This window comes from Phaenicophaeus curvirostris, chromosome 10 (genome assembly GCF_032191515.1).
Source record: "Phaenicophaeus curvirostris isolate KB17595 chromosome 10, BPBGC_Pcur_1.0, whole genome shotgun sequence".
Classification (NCBI taxonomy): Eukaryota; Metazoa; Chordata; class Aves; order Cuculiformes; family Cuculidae; genus Phaenicophaeus; species Phaenicophaeus curvirostris.
The window spans coordinates 19,805,895-19,821,667 of record NC_091401.1 but is presented as its reverse complement, the minus strand read 5'-3'; the positions used below and the strand labels follow the sequence as shown (position 1 = coordinate 19,821,667).

At 39.6% G+C, this 15,773-nt stretch overlaps 1 protein-coding gene across 3 annotated transcripts in view; it reads left to right on the top strand.

Moving 5' to 3' along the window:
* The window catches only part of FNDC3B (fibronectin type III domain containing 3B), a 201,648-nt gene that overhangs the window by 88,230 nt on the left and 97,645 nt on the right, over positions 1-15,773 (top strand). For all 3 annotated transcript variants that reach the window (XM_069864562.1, XM_069864563.1, XM_069864564.1), the window contains exon 4: positions 8,005-8,081. In XM_069864562.1, the coding sequence (XP_069720663.1) occupies positions 8,005-8,081 (77 nt within the window). The remainder of the gene's footprint in view (positions 1-8,004; positions 8,082-15,773) is intronic.

Genomic DNA, 15,773 nt, shown 5'->3' with positions numbered 1-15,773 from the left:
CAAAGTTTCTTGCAGCATATGAGCTTAATCATCTCTGCTGCAAATGGAGGTTAGTAGTGCTCTGTTCTGGTGTAGGACAGCCTTGTGCTGTGGGACCAGGTCCTTGTTCCCAGATGCTTCCTGCTCCCCTTCCAGCCTCCCATAGTAGGGGAAGCTATTGATGCACGAGGGCACAATGTGCCAGGTTATTAGAGCAACCTATTAATCTCATCTGGACTCTTCTCCACTTACTAAACTAGTGAAGTGTGATCAATCCAAAAAGCAAAGTGCAGGATGGCATGCGATGTCTTTCAGAGGAGGAATGGGACAATTCTTAATGCTCTCAGAGTATCTCAAAATGCAGTGCACTTAATGTTTGAAATGTCAAACATTTTGAGTTTGGAAATCTACTCATTCACAGCTTTAAAAATGAATGTATAAGCTAGCTTCCTCTTAAATTCTAGATGCAATACTGCCTCTGTGTAACAGCTTGTGGTACTGGGGCAGCTTTGGACAGGGCATGTTCAGTGTAACTGATATATTTTAGTTCATTTCCTGTTTTTATGTATTACTGCACGATTTCTAGAATATGCCCAAACAAGAACACAACATCTGGGAGACACGTTTCAAAAGATCATTCTGCTGGGTAGGAATCTCTTGATTCTTACCTTAAAGCGTGGGGTGCTGTTGTTTTAACTACAAATTGAATGTACTTGAGCCTCCTGCTGTGTGTAGCGGGTCAAGTAGCAAACACAGGTAAAATAAACCATTTTCAAGGGCTTTTAGTGTCAGCAAAGGTGCTGTCATGTAAATAAGCCAGCAAATGCTCCAGGAGTTGTCTGCTTGATGCATTTGGCACGGACTTCTCTGTGTACTGATTGGATATTTGGTTGAATGAGTTTGTCTGCACATGCTCAAAATATCATTAAAACCTAGACTGTAGACTGAATATTGTTGTAGGGCCTGTGACTTTGAGCACTGAAAATGTAAATCGAACATACATCATTTGCAGGTTAATATTAACGATAATGCACCAGAACTCGGAGACACCGTGTATTTTTTTTACAACTTAAATTATTTTTTAAATGCTTACAACAAGTTACCTTGATAATCTGGGATGAGGTGGATGGTAAAGGACTGCTAAAATTTGTGACTTCCAATGTAGTCACAGGAATTAGGATGTTGAAAAAACAGAAAGCAGTCATAGAAGTTGCAAAGGAGTTTAAGAAATGCATTTTACCTACATCAAAACTGCTTCCATCTCCACTTCTAAATCCTGTGTTGGTATGTACAGATGGAGTTAGCTGTGTTCAATGACTGAGCCATGCAGATGCAGGAGACTTCAGGCTAATACTTTGTTTTGGATGTTTCATTTGCATTTAAGCAGTCATTTAATGTGGAACCCAAGATTGTTGCAAATTCATGGACGTGTTTCTGTTAAGCTTGGGGGGACTGATAATGCTTTTTTACTGCTCTTACAAGGTGAAAGAATTGCTTCATACAACTGAAGTATGATCTGAATAGAAAATAAACAGTTGAGGTGCCAGGCAATGTGAATGGCCACGTGGTAGATGTCCTTTTGTTCACATCCTTAGATGCAGATGAGGTTGTCTTTTAAAAAATCGACAAGTATGTATTGATAAAGCAGTGCAAAACTCACTACATACCGCGTCCTTCAGGCACGAACTGGTGCCATGGGGTTGGCCAGGTGCTGGATGCTCTCATTAACACTATGGCTTGATAAGCTGTATTGATGTTATTTTTCCAACTTTTATCAGCTGTAGCAGGTTGAATGTGGCATAGGTGGGATTTTTTTCTGACATTTCAAAACTCTCTAAATGTGTTTTTTGATGCTGACTTTTACTTCTTCAAGTACACAATATTGTAAAAGCTGCTGCATTTTTTCTCCCTTACGTGGTGTTTCTTTAATCTACAAATTTATGCTTGTCTAAGGACAAAATATTCAGGTCTTGATCAGTGGAAAGTTAAGATCCTGCATCCTGGTAGCTTAAGTAGAAACCTGGATATTGAGTTTTCCTCCACCTTTTACCATTTGTGAGCAGGGTTCAGTCAGCAGCTGAGTTAGCTCGTCTGAGAGAGCTTATAACCCAAACTTGTGGTGATATTTATCTGTGAAAAGTCTTCACATCTTACTTTAAAGGTTTGTTTTATAAAGTGGTCTGATACAGTAGTGTTAGCTTATACCAGGAAGCAGTTTTGGACTGTGGCTGAAGGGCCAGGAAAACACTTGCTGCACTTGTGCTGCAAAGGAAGGAAGATGAATGGGAGAATCCAGATTTTTGGGGGGTTTTGTTTTCCTTGTCATCACCTTGTTTGGTCTGTAAGCTGCTTTGAGAATAACCAAGTGGAGGGAGAGGACACGTGTGCCTGACAGCGACAGGGAGCCTGTTTGTGCTTATTTCATTGAGGAAATTGTTCCGGAACAGCTGCTCATCCATGTGAAAAAGCAAACCCTTGGGTCTTGGCCAAGGTCAGCAAGCCCTGGGTCATTTGTTTTAGCAAAGCAGGCCAATTTGCCCTTTAATTATCTTTCCTTTTCATTCTGTCACACCTCTTGCTCCATAGTTTTAGTTCCAGAGAAACAGCTTTAGTAGTGGAAGATGTGATACCAGTTTTGCTGTGAATCAGAGGGAAGCATGTTTTTTTAATGGATTACATATAACTTTTAAGCTTTATAAAGTATAATGCATTTATCTGGCTGGATTTAATTTTCTACCTAGCTAGTAGGTTCTTGCTATTAAAATGTGCAGGATTCTTAAATGTCAAAGTAAAAATGTCTAACTCACTAAATTTCATCTTATTTCTTTGCTGATGCAGGTATTGCAGTGTGAAATGGTGTGTCTTTGCTCAAAACAGGGCTGAGAAATTTCGGAATTTCAGAGAGTTTTCAAATCCTGCTTTCAGAATAGTAACTTTATAACAAAGCCAGGTAGGGTTTGCTGTTACCAATAAGCTATGCAAAATGGTCCGTAGAAACACAGAGTGGAGTGTATGCCCATGTACTGGAGCTGGATGTGAAAAATATCCTACAGTGGACATAATTTAGTAACAAAAAGAGAAAGGAAATGTTCTGTAAGCAATAAGGAAAGGAAAATAGTAAAACTACTTCTTTGCCCTATAATGTGAAAAGAAAGAAATAGGAAAGATGTGTTTCTATAGCTGGAGAAACTGAAATATGAATTTTGGCTTCTGTAATTTAAGCGGAAAAACCTGATTAGACTAAAGCAATCTTTAATGCTTGCATAAAAGGTCACTTAGGAACAAGAAAAAGGCATACTTATTCCAGAACTGGTTTTATAGAAGAATTTTGAAAGTGTAATGGATTGCAACCAAGGCTACAATTAGCCTTGAAAATCTTGGGACTGATGTGATTCCTGAAGGAAAAGAAATGGGCAGGAAAAAAAGACACACTCTCTCTGATAAAAGCATCCTCATGGCAGGGGAAGTGGGAGACAGAGATGGGAGGGAGAGAGGCTGTAATGTGCAGCTTTGTGTGATGTACCATGAAACAGGAAGAAATAGAATAATAATTATTTTTATCATAGAATGGTTTGGGTTGGAAGGGACCTTTAAAGGTCATCTAGTCCAACCCCCCTGCAGTGAGCAGGGACATCTTTAGCTAGGGCTCAGAGCTCTATCCAACCTGACTTTGAATGCTTCCAGAGATGGGGCTTCTACCACCTCCCTGAGCAACCTGTGCCAGTGTTTCACCACACTTGTAAAAATTTTGTTCCTTACATTTAGTCTGAATTTCCCCTCTTAGTTTAGAACCATTATCCCTTGTCCTATCACAACAGGACCTGCTAAGAAGTTTGTCTCCATTTTTCTTGTAGGCTCCCTTTGTCCCTTTAAGTACTGAAAGGCCACAATTAGTTCTCCTAGAGCCTTCTCTTCTCCAGCTTGGACAAACACAACTCTCTCAGTCTTTCCCCATAGGGGAGGTGTTCCAGCCCGCTGATCACTTTTGTGGCCCTCCTCTGGACCTGCTCCAACAGCTCCATGTTATTCCTCTGCTGAGGACTCCAGAACTGAGCACAGTTCTCCAAGTGAAGTCTCACCATAGCAGAGTAGAGGGGCAGAATCACCTCCCTCATCCTTATGGTCCTGCTTCTGTTGATGCAGCCCAGGATATGGTTGACCTGCTGGGCTGCAAGTGTATGCTGTTGGCTCATGTCCAGTTTTACATCCACCGGTGACTCCAAGTCCTTCTCCACGGGGCTGCTCTCAATTCCTTCCTCCCCCAGCCTGTATTGAACCAGATTGCCCCAACCCAGGTGCAGGATTTTGTTAAACTACATGTGCAGGTGTTTTTTTAAAGGCAGTAGATTTGCCAAACTTTTTTTGTCATCTAAAATGGTTAAAATAATTAGCTCCTACGCTGCCCCAGGCATGACAGCAGCACTGGAGGATGGAGCATGTGGCTTGGAAGGGGAGGACAGGCTCATACTGGGGTGTCAAGCTGCCACAATATGAGAATGAGTTGCCTCTTTTACTGTTCCTTAATCATTAATGTGTTAGAAATACGAAAAAATTGTGCTCTTGCAGCTAGAGACAAGAGTGGTCTGTTACCTCCTTGGCTGATGGGCTTCAGTGCCTTCAGCTGGGTGGCTCCTCTGCTTTTTCTCTTACTTTAGAGGAGGAATAATTTCCTTGCACCTGCATTTTGGATGGAGCCAGCCCCAGCATTCTGAGGCAGCCCTCCAGAAACTGATGGAGGTGCTCTGTATTTACGGTGTTGGAGCTTGGGGTGGAATTTGGCCGCTTGCTTTGTCAGTGGAGATGGCCAAAGCTCTTCTGGCTTGGTTTCATTATGAACCCAGGAGACAGCCTTGGTTTGTTAACAGGTTCAAAATGTATTAAAGCGATCTTATTTTAGTGTACAGCATCTGTGTTAGAATGGACTGACTTTTCCTCATTTAAATTAATTTTTGTATTGAACCGTGAACTTCAATTAAAACTTGTAAAGCTCTAATTCCCTAGAGGACACATTGCTTATATCCATCCTGTGGATACAAGCAACTGAGGAACATCTTTCTCTAAATTTCTAATTTTTAACAGTTCAAAAATATTTGACATAACCAAAAATATTCTCACACGTCCCTCACCAAAGGTATGATCTTCTTTTAGTGTTAACTGGGGAGTGGTTTCACTGCAAGAATAGTCTTTCTTGGGACATGTGGTGCTGTGGAGATGGGGTCTGTGTTTTACTCCCTTCCATTTCAAATTGTTTTGATACCATTGATGTGAGAGATGAAATAATGTATGCTAAAGTCATTTGGCTCGCCTTGAAATCAAAGCACTGGAAACAAAATCTATCTGCAAATCACTAGGCTGTCATTCTTTTAAAACCTGTTATCCAAATGACTTTAACAGTTTGTGGGTCATACCCAAGGTTAAGAATCATCTTGCATGGTGCACGTTTTGATGGTAAAACACAATTTATTTTTTTTCATTGGAATGGAAGTGTTACAGTCAACAGTATTGGTTTGGGAGTTTGATTTCTTCATGCAAGTAGATCACTGCTCCAGATGAGCAATTGGCACAAGTTTTAGAAGGACAGATAGGAGGCAATGCTGAATGAAGTGTTTCTCAGTTGTCATATAAAGACTGTCTGGTCTGTATGTAGAAACTCCGAAGCTATTCCATTTTTAAATTTATTTCCCATCAGAGTAGCTGTTTTTGAGAAAGACTGGCTAAGACCCATACAACGAGACAGTGGTTTTGTGAAGGGCTGAAACAGGTTAAACATTAACCTTCTCTTAAGCAGCATTTCTGTGTAACATTTTGAGTATTTTCTACTAAAATGGTTAGCACAGGATTTTTTTATAAAATAAAGACTTTCTTGCAGTTTTTCAGGTTTGAGAAATCACTGACAAGGAATGAATTTTATAGCAATGTTGACTGTTCATTTTACCTAATCTCAGACATGTGCCACCCTGAAAAACTGGACAACATTGAATAATCCAGTATGGACTGAGTCCCACCCCCTGCCAAAAGCATCATTGTGTGTTTGCTGGTATTGATTGTTGCATATCAATATACTGTCTGACTTTCTGTGGAGTGAAGCTTGGCAGTGGGTGTAAACCAAAGCAGATTGAGAGAGAAGTGAAAAACCCATATTCCTGAAAAGAAATTTACAGACATTTTTTGATAGGGAAAACACATTTACTCAAGCAACATTGCTGTAAAGTTCCTTCTGAACCAATTGTTGCTTTATGTTTTTGATGGGTTTAAACAAAGCTATTTAGATGACAACTACCACCCACCCCTAATAATTGCTTACTACTCATGCTGATTCTTTTTTTCATTCACACTAAAATTATTGACTGTCTGAGGAGACGAATAACGTTGAAAGAGCTATAGAAGAAGGTGGAGGAAAAAAAACTGTATGAGCTGAATTAGAAAGTGAAGTAATGACTTTTTTCTTATTAGGGCTGTAGTAAAGGTGAAGTTCCCTACGTAGTTAAGTATAGGGAAGTACAAAGAGCAACTGAACCACACACCTAAAATTACTTCTTTTAAATTGAACTTGGGAATTTCCATGTGCTTAATACCCTTAATGATAAATTACCATACATCAAATCTAGAAGTAACTAGTAAAAACCATATGTTCTGATTAGACTATAAATAGCTGGTTAGAGAAAATGAACCAAGATCAGAGGAGATATAAATAACTCGGGTGGAATCCTCTGTGTGACTTACATTTTGAGATGGTGAGAAGTCCTGCTTATTGTAAGATAACCAACCTGAGTATAAAAATGTGGATGGATAGGGAATGACTTTGGTAATTTAATGTGGACAGGTTTGCTGGTATCAAACAACAGGCTGTGGCGAACTTTGCTGTTGGTGATTTCATTTGATCTATCTAAACTTTAGGAGCAGTGGCTCCTAAAGCCCATTACATCTCATCCGTGCCTGAAGGCTTTGATGTTTATGTTTAGCTGCCTTACCTAGAATGTGATACAGCTGGGAGATGTTAGGTGGCTTCTTCATCAGATAGAGTTACGAAGTTATTTTACATATTGTTAATCAAAGGTGAAATTCTGCTGACAGCAGCAAGGCGCAGAGTTCTCTGAGCTCTTCTTAAGATTTCGACCATGGGTATTTTTAGCCTGTGGGAGATGGGCTAACTAACAGGTTAGGGTAAATATTTTAATATGTAATAAGGAAGTAATGAATTTTTTTTTCAAAGTAGTAAAATCTCATTGCAACATTTCCTTGGGATTTGGGAGTTTAATTTTATTGAATGCTCTGCATGATGTTCCAAATTTTAATGGCTGAATCAGTGAGCAATTGAGTAAATTATTTCCTTTTTATCTAGACACTTTCTTTTAGCTGTGAGGTTCTGTTTGCAAAGTTGAATGATTATGGCACTTGCTTTGTTATACTTGTACTAAGTGCCTAAAAATGGAACTTGCATGTTCATGGCTGGATTTCAGAGTGGAAACCATAAGCTTCTTGCTTGTATAACCACATTCCAAGGTTAGTCTGAATAGCTGAGATAATGAATTTGGTCTTTGTGCATTCTTAAATGGATAGATAGTTTTTCACATATGTGATTCTTTTTTTTTTTTTTGCTACAATTGGACGCTTTCCTTGGGAGCTGCCTAATTCCAAGCTGCACAGTTTCTGCTTTGTTCTCTGTTCCCATGCCTTTGACAAGAATAACTCAACCAGATTTCAATATAGGAATTGTGGTCTGCTAAAGGACATATTGTGTTACTGGTTAATGCTGTATAAGTTGATCAGCGGGTAATATAAAGTCTGTGTTTTAGCTGGTTTATGATGAAAATATTATTTCAACGGAATATATGGTAAAGTCATTCAACAGTGATCTTATTCTCAGAAAGATGGCACAAGGCATTTTCCATATACCAGAAATTAGCAGAGCTGCTCATTTTGTTATTGCATGCTTCAAAAATGAAGCTATTTTTAGTCTTTTTGAGAAATTATGCATTTTTTTTAACTGAAAAAACTGATAACTTATTTCTCCCTTTCTGTTAGGACCAGCAGAGGTTCCCATGATGTCACCCAATGGATCCATTCCCCCTATTCATGTGCCTCCCGGTTATATCTCACAGGTATGCTTTTTGGACTAAAATACATATATAAAAGCAATCGCATTGATCCATATAGAGAAGTTGGTTGAAGTTTAATTTAGATATGCTAATGAAAATGGTAATGCTCCTCCTCTTTACTGACAGCGCACACGCACATTTGCACAAGTGAGCAGGCATGTGCATACTGGTATGTGCACAGGGCTGGTGGTAACACGAGCAAGTGCTGTGCATGCGGATTGAATCTGTATGCACAATGTCTCTCCCTTTGTGAGAGGTGGAGAAGGCAATGTTGTTAGGTGATGCCTTAAGTTCTAGTGTGGTAGTCAGAAAAGGTGGGAGACAGCTGGAAATGAGAGAAGGAGAAACTATGCTGTTAATCCTCAGTGACATCTCAGCAAAAATCCTGCAGCCTATCAAGAACTGGGAACTTCGTTTTGTTTTCAAGAATAAATGTGATTTAAGTAGTTACTTACGGAAAAAAAAATTCACAAAACTGTGTGGGTTTTGGAACTCTTGAACGGCTGCTGCTTTTCTGTTTAAATAACTGCTTCAGATTACCAGATTGTTTGTGTTCCTTCCATCTTCTTAGAGCTTAGAGTCTGAGTAAGGAAGGGAAAAAAATAAAAGTAGATATAAAGCAGAATAGAACAATACAATAAATCCACTAACTTCACCACTTTCATTGAGACCTGGACTGGACTGAAAGCTTAATTAAAAATATGCCAAGTATTTCAAATATCCTTCATGAATAGCATGAGGACTTTTAATAACATGTATTTTGGCATCTCGTTAAACAGAAAATAGATGATGTCCTGGAATTCCTTCTCCTCCCCAGGAAACATGTGAGCTTGTGTAATTCTGAAAGATTGTGGATGGCGTCATAATTAAGTCCCACAAAATACTGCAATCGCTCTGTGGTATTTTAAATGTGAAAACATTCCTCAAGTATGGGGGACGCTGTTAGCCAGCGTAGGGCAGAGATCAGGACAGCAGGATGGTCCAGGTTCCTCCTGCTCCTCAAGCATCCGGAGGTGGGTGGTTTGGATATGCTTTAAGACAGCATTTGCAGTACTGTTTAATGCTTTTTATGCGCTCACCTAATTTAGTGAACTGACCGGTGTCATGCAGAGGATTTTTTTTTTTTAAGATTTAGTCTTCATTTGAAATAACTTTTGCCATTTTTCATATTATTAAAATGTTCATACCTCTCAGCCCCTGTACTGAGACAAATGGTTTGGTATGAAATGCTTTGCAAACCAGAGTGATGAAATCTTCCAGTTGTGTCTCCCTAAGCCCAGTTCCTCTTTAATGCTTTTTGTGGGCACCATAATAATTCCACTGCAGAAGCCTTTAGGTAGTTTCTTAACCAAAAAAACCCACCAAAACTCTGTTCTGAAGAAATTTTTCCAAGGAGCTGGAAATATGATGTAAACTTTTAGGGGAAAACTCTGTATTTAGTGCTTTTTGGCAGCAGAATGTGTGTTCTGCTGTGTGATGAGTGAGCCCTATTGCCTTTCAGACGTCTTCATATTGAACAGTAGTTGAAAGTGTGTAGTAATCGTATTAGTTCTTATTGTGCTAAATTTTGCTGCCTTATTTGCTTTTTCTTTGTCTACTGCCTCATAGTTAAAACCTCTATGTTTTGATAAACAGTGAGAATACAAGTATAAACTTACAAGGGAAAGACCATAAAGCAAATTAACGCACATTGGGCTGTGGATCAAAATATATTTGATTTTTGGTTTGGTTTGTCCCCAAAATGTACATCTAAAAGTCAATCAGAAAGCAGATAGTCCTCTGGAGAAGTAATGGTACCTATTAAAAAAAGGCATGAAATCCTTTTTCTATTTTGTTTTGCCAAGCCTCTTGGAGCTGCGAGAATTAGCCTTAAATATTACATTAGTTATTGAGTGATTCGAACCCCAGTTTAAAATGATGCTTCATTACCCCTTTAGTATTGTCAATATGATCAGGAAAAAATGGCAGGATGTTATCCCCTGCAAAATTAGCTCCAGTGGAAGCAGCGGAAAAATAGCTGGACTCTTTCTAGACTTCAAGGCCCATATTAGTAGCCGAAACTAGAAGCCATGTTTGTTGGTGTTAAGATGTTCCCAGTGATGAAACTTATCTAGGGTGGGAAAATAATGGAAGACAAATACACATCACCAGTTCAGATCTTTCATGCTATGTTTTTTTTTTTAAAAGAGTGGATCAATACAGCCAGTTATTGTACATTTCCTTTTCAGCAGACGAACCTCTGTGCATCTCTGGCAGAAAGGAACTATCAGATCAGAGTTCACATCTCCACAATTCTTTGTTGGCTAAGGGTTAGTTAAATATGAAACAGAATAAGTTCCTTGCTGTGCTCTTGGTGGATGATATTGCTACCGTGCAAGTTAGTTGTGCAAGGTTACATGGTAGTGAAATTTGTTTTAAATGCTTGTGAAGTCAACAATTTTGGTTTGAATTGTTGGACATGGAAGGAGAAAGGAGCATCTTCTGCAGCTTGACAGGAGCTCTGCACAGGCTGCTAATGCACGTGCCAGCTCCAAGCTGTGGATGAAGCTGCTTCCCTACTGCACAAGTCCTGCAGAGCAGGCTGGGACCATGCCCTCTGCTGGGATGTCCACCACAGGCTACGTACCTGTCTGATCTGTGGCCCAGTGCCTTCTCCTGGCTCCCAGAGCACTCTGGCTCCATGGTGTCAGCATAGTCTAAAGGACAAAGATCATGATTTGGATGCTAAGCTATTCAGTTTGGGGACAGCCTCATGGGTACTTGCTTCTGCTTTTCACAGTGTATGTTTGGGACGAGGAAAGGAGGATTTGGGGTGTTCTAATGGAGAGAACGAGAACAATGGAAATATTAAAAACTGTGATCATGAACTTGTTTGCTTAGGGATATTGGATGAGGGCTGCTCACTCTTAAATAAATCTGGAGCAATTCCACTGGAGTTTGAGGAATTGCTCAGATATCGTTGGACGTGAAGATTTGGCATGAAACTCCACTTTTGATTTTATTTACAGAGTTGTTAATACACGGTCTCTCCCACAGGTATTTTAAGGATAATTTAGTGGTGGGAGCATGAAGTATACGTACTGCTGATAAGACTTCTTTTGTCAGGAGGTAACTTTGAGGTCCTGTAGTCTGAATTATGCATCTTAAGCCATGGTCTTGCTGTTTTTAGTATTCCTGCATCAAACACATAGCGTTTGACAGAACTAGAGCATAACTTCTAGAAAGATAAGTTTTTAAACGACCTTTAAATTGGTAGAAAGTCATTCACATCCTTGGGATTTAGGGTTTTGGTCTCAAGTGCATCCTTACTCTGAGAGGTGTTCTCCCCCAAAACCAGGTTTGGCTAGCGTAAGCTTTTAGCCAAACACTTTGGTTTTGTATAGCTTATTGCTCACAGAGCTTCTCTGTGTGTGTTGTAGACTGGGGTTGATTGATAGAATCATCCTTTAACAGGAAGATCCTCGCCAGTGCTCTGAACATAAGGAAGGTTGTGCAGGTCTTGTACTCATATGGAGCAAGCCATAAAATGATGATCCTTTTAAGTTCACAAGTGCTGGTCCTGAAGATCTGTATATTCTACATTTAATCTGTCCCTGCGTTCTTGCTAGCATCGTAGTTGTTCATCTGTCTGTTTTCCAGATTCAGGGTACAGGTTTAGTACTGCTGTTTGAAGGTGATAGATAGCAAAGATCGTGATGCAGACTTGCCAGGGCCAGCATGAACTTGAATTGGCACCCTTCGTAAATTAAGTGAATAAATAAAATGTTGACATCCAAGTTACTTGTGGATGAGCTCATTCTGTACTTTTTTCTGGTACAGATTGATTTATGAATGAAGTTTCAAATTAGTTTATGAAGTTCCTGAAGTACTGGTTGTGGTCCACCCGGTGGACGTGCTCCAGAGGTCCTTGCTGAATTTAGCGCACTGTTTAAGTGAAATAAGAAATATTTTTCTAAAACAATTGGAAATTAATTCCACATTACCATATTATGCCCAGTCTGTAAACATGTGTCACAGAATGAAAGTGATTGTGCTCCTTTAACTGGAACTCACTCATACAGTTGGTATTAAGATGAGTCCAGAGAAGAGCAACAAAGCTGGTGAGGGGGCTGGAGAACAGGCCTTATGAGGAGCGGCTGAGAAAGCTGGGATTGTTTAGCCTGGAGAAGAGGAGGCTGAGGGGAGACCTCATTGCTCTCTACAACTACCTGAAAGGAGGTTGTAGAGAGGAGGGAACTGGCCTCTTCTCCCAAGTGACAGGGGACAGGACAAGAGGGAATGGCCTCAAGCTCTGCCAGGGGAGGTTTAGGCTGGACATTAGGAAAAAATTTTTCACAGAAAGGGTCATTGGGCACTGGCGAGGCTGCCCAGGGAGGTGGTTGAGTCACCTTCCCTGGAGGGGTTTAAGGGACAGGTGGATGAGGTGCTAAGGAGAATGGTTTAGTGTTTGATAGGAATGGTTGGACTCGATGATCCGGTGGGTCTCTTCCAACCTGGTTATTCTATGATTCTATGATTCTATGATTTAACCTACACAAAAATAACATTCCTGTCTTTTTCCAGGAGGTGTAGTATTAAAATCCAAGGGAAAAAAAGGGGAGAATATGGAGTAGCAATGTGTGAATTACCTCTAGTTAGATCGCACTTTCATTGCTATGGTGAAATCTTTAATATATAACAACTTATAAAATGATATCCTCAAAGTGGGACAAGTAGCGAGAGAGGCAATTTTATTGTGTATGAATAATGTTCATCCAGATTGTCCTGGAAGGTCATCTGTCTACCTCACTTAGCAATTAAGTTCCCTAAAATATGGAAAAAAACACACAGAACTATGCTATAAAAATATTGTTATTGAGGTGGTGTGCCAATTACACCAGCAAGCACAAAAAATAACAGCAAAGGACAATTTACCTAGTAACTGTTTGAAAAACACGAAATAATGAAAATTTAGCTCCAGGTGTCAAATGACCAGAGGTATTTGTTTTCTGTAAATATAAACTGCTAAAATTAGTAATAGCAATTGCTTCTAATATTCCATTTGCATCTAGAGACCTCAACAGGGATTAGGGTTTCATTGTTTCTGGGCACTGCAGTAGAGACAGTTTAGCAGAGTGTGTGTTTCCTGATGAGTATATGATTCTCATGACAAGCAGTTGTAAACATACCTAAACAGTTGCGGATTTCTTCTTTAAAGGGCAAAGTTTAACCCCTCTGTGAAGTCATGTTATTTAGATTAATGGATCAAAACGAATTTTCTGTCGTTAATGAACTGAAATTGCAGTCTCCTGCAACGGCACTACTACAATTAACTCGCTGCAAGCTTTACAGGTCAAGAGATGTCAACGGTCTAAAACCATGCTGGCTTTATAGTTGTCTAATGCATATAATACATTGGATTACAAATTTTATGATCTGTTAAGGGCAGAATAGTGTATTTAAAGATTGTATGTACAGCTTCAGAAATTTACATACATATCTATAATTCCTTTTTTGGGAAATAAAGTATTTTTTGCAAGGTCAGCTAATGTTTCTGTGTTCAGTTGGAACATACGGATGTCAGGTAACAAGAATGCTGTCAACATTCATGGCCTGGGAGGAAACAAATAAAATATATTACTATTAGGGACTTAGCTTTTTGATGAAAGGCTGGCTTATTCCCTGAACTCTGGCTTTTCTCTCTACTAATGCTGGTATTTTATAGTTTCATCTACCAGGAAAATTTCATCAAAAGGTCTTTGAAGAAACTCTGAGCTTTCCTCCCAGCTATCTAGAAGATAGTTCAGGAAGAGAAATCCTAATATTTTTAAATACAAGTTTACATTGCATGCTGCTACAGAATACGAGCTTTCTGTCTAAATCTGCTCTTTAGCATATTACCCTCTCACTAGGGCACAAAATACACATGCAGTCAGGTCCTGATGCACAGGTAAGAGCTTATATCCACCTGGAAGACTAAAGTTGTCTTTGGGGCTTGGACTAGGTAAACTTTTCACATCTAGATGTAGGAACTTGCTGTCTTAGACCTGGATCATGCTCTGATTTAAGAGAGCTAAGAACGTTTCTGTTCACAGTCCTAAATAAATAGTTCTGTTAATCAAATATATACTTAACAGAAAAGTATTTTCCTCTTCTCCATGTTTTGGAGTACAGGTTTCGGACCTAGTGCCAAGATAAGAGATACTGTGGAGATGAGAGGCCTGAAAATGCAGCATTTATACCCTTTTGATAGTCTAAACCTCTGAGATTGAGCCATCTTCGCAGCCTTTGAAATTTAAAGCTAGCATACGGCAGATTGTTAGCTGAGGTTGTAGATTTGGACTTCAGTATCAAGTATGTTAAGCTAAAGATATCCTCTTCTGGTTACTCAGCATAGCAAGCAATGCATTTTTGCATGAATTACAAGTGACTGGATTAGCTTTCTATAGGTAATTTTTGTCTAGAGGAGGCCAGCCAACCCACAGAAATTGTCCATGGTCTCAGCCTGTACCTTGCAGGTGTAAATTCATGTAACCTTAGGATACACGTGGCCTAAGGAAGGAATTGGGTCAGCTAGTACTAGTTAAATTCTATCTAGTGTTAACTGGCTTAGCTGATGCCTAAGGCACAGGCTTGTTTGCTTCTTATGGCTATGAGCATCGCCCTTTAGACAAGGCTTGTCCTTCTGCACCAGAGTCAGCAGACACAAGTGTGCCTGTACCATGCATGGTTGCTTCACTTCAGGGTGTATCACCATAAACAATTTTTTCTTTGTGGTTTAGGCTAAGACACTTGATGTGTTGAGATTTGCTGGAGTGTAGGGATTGATAGCAGAGTCTCTTCTGGTGATGCTGCTATGGGGATTAGATAATGTTGATGGCAATCAGCTGAGAGTGGCAGCATCCTATGGCAGGTGCCCTTGATGCACGTTCACTTATCTCATACAACACAGTCATCACATACATTATACCATCACTGTGTGTCATCAGTCAGTTCAGAAAAAATCAGTTTTTTAACAGCCTGTTTGTTTTATGAAACTAAATTATGCTTCCTTCTTGCTTTTCTTCCTTATGTATATCAACTTACAGAATCAAATGGATAGCAAATTGTTGTTACGCGGCTGTATATTTAAATTCCAGAAATGTCAGAAGTTCTTGAATGAGTCTCCACAAAAGCTTGGCTCCTAACTCTGGATTGAAATTTGGTTGGTTGACTATTCACCAGAAATATACCTCTGGAAAAAAATATAACCTGAAACTTTTTTTCACCTTAAGCACATTTCCACCTTCTCATGTCTGTTTTTTTACATGCTTTGACTTTGGCCTTTGGGGCCAAGTTATGTTTATTCCAGAGCTGATTTGTGCAGACATATAGACCAGCTTTGTAGCAGAAAAACCCTTCTGCCCTGTGATTTGTCTTGAACAGATACCTGTTGTGAACAGAGCAATTCTTCTGAAAACTTGTGTCAACACAGCAGGTTCCTGCAAAGTACATGTGTCTGTGCACACACTTAGCCTCTCCTCAACAGTGGTGCCAGCTAATTCCCAGGGTTACTAAGTCTGTACTCACTTAGTGTGCCTTCAAGTGGTAGAAATTTTATGTGCTGAAGGTAAGGCTGGTCCAAATGAGTACTCTTATTTTGGTGTTTTGTGTTCCTTTTTCAATTGTTTTACTCCCTAAATACAGGTTATTTTGTTTTGTTTCTTACCCACGTAG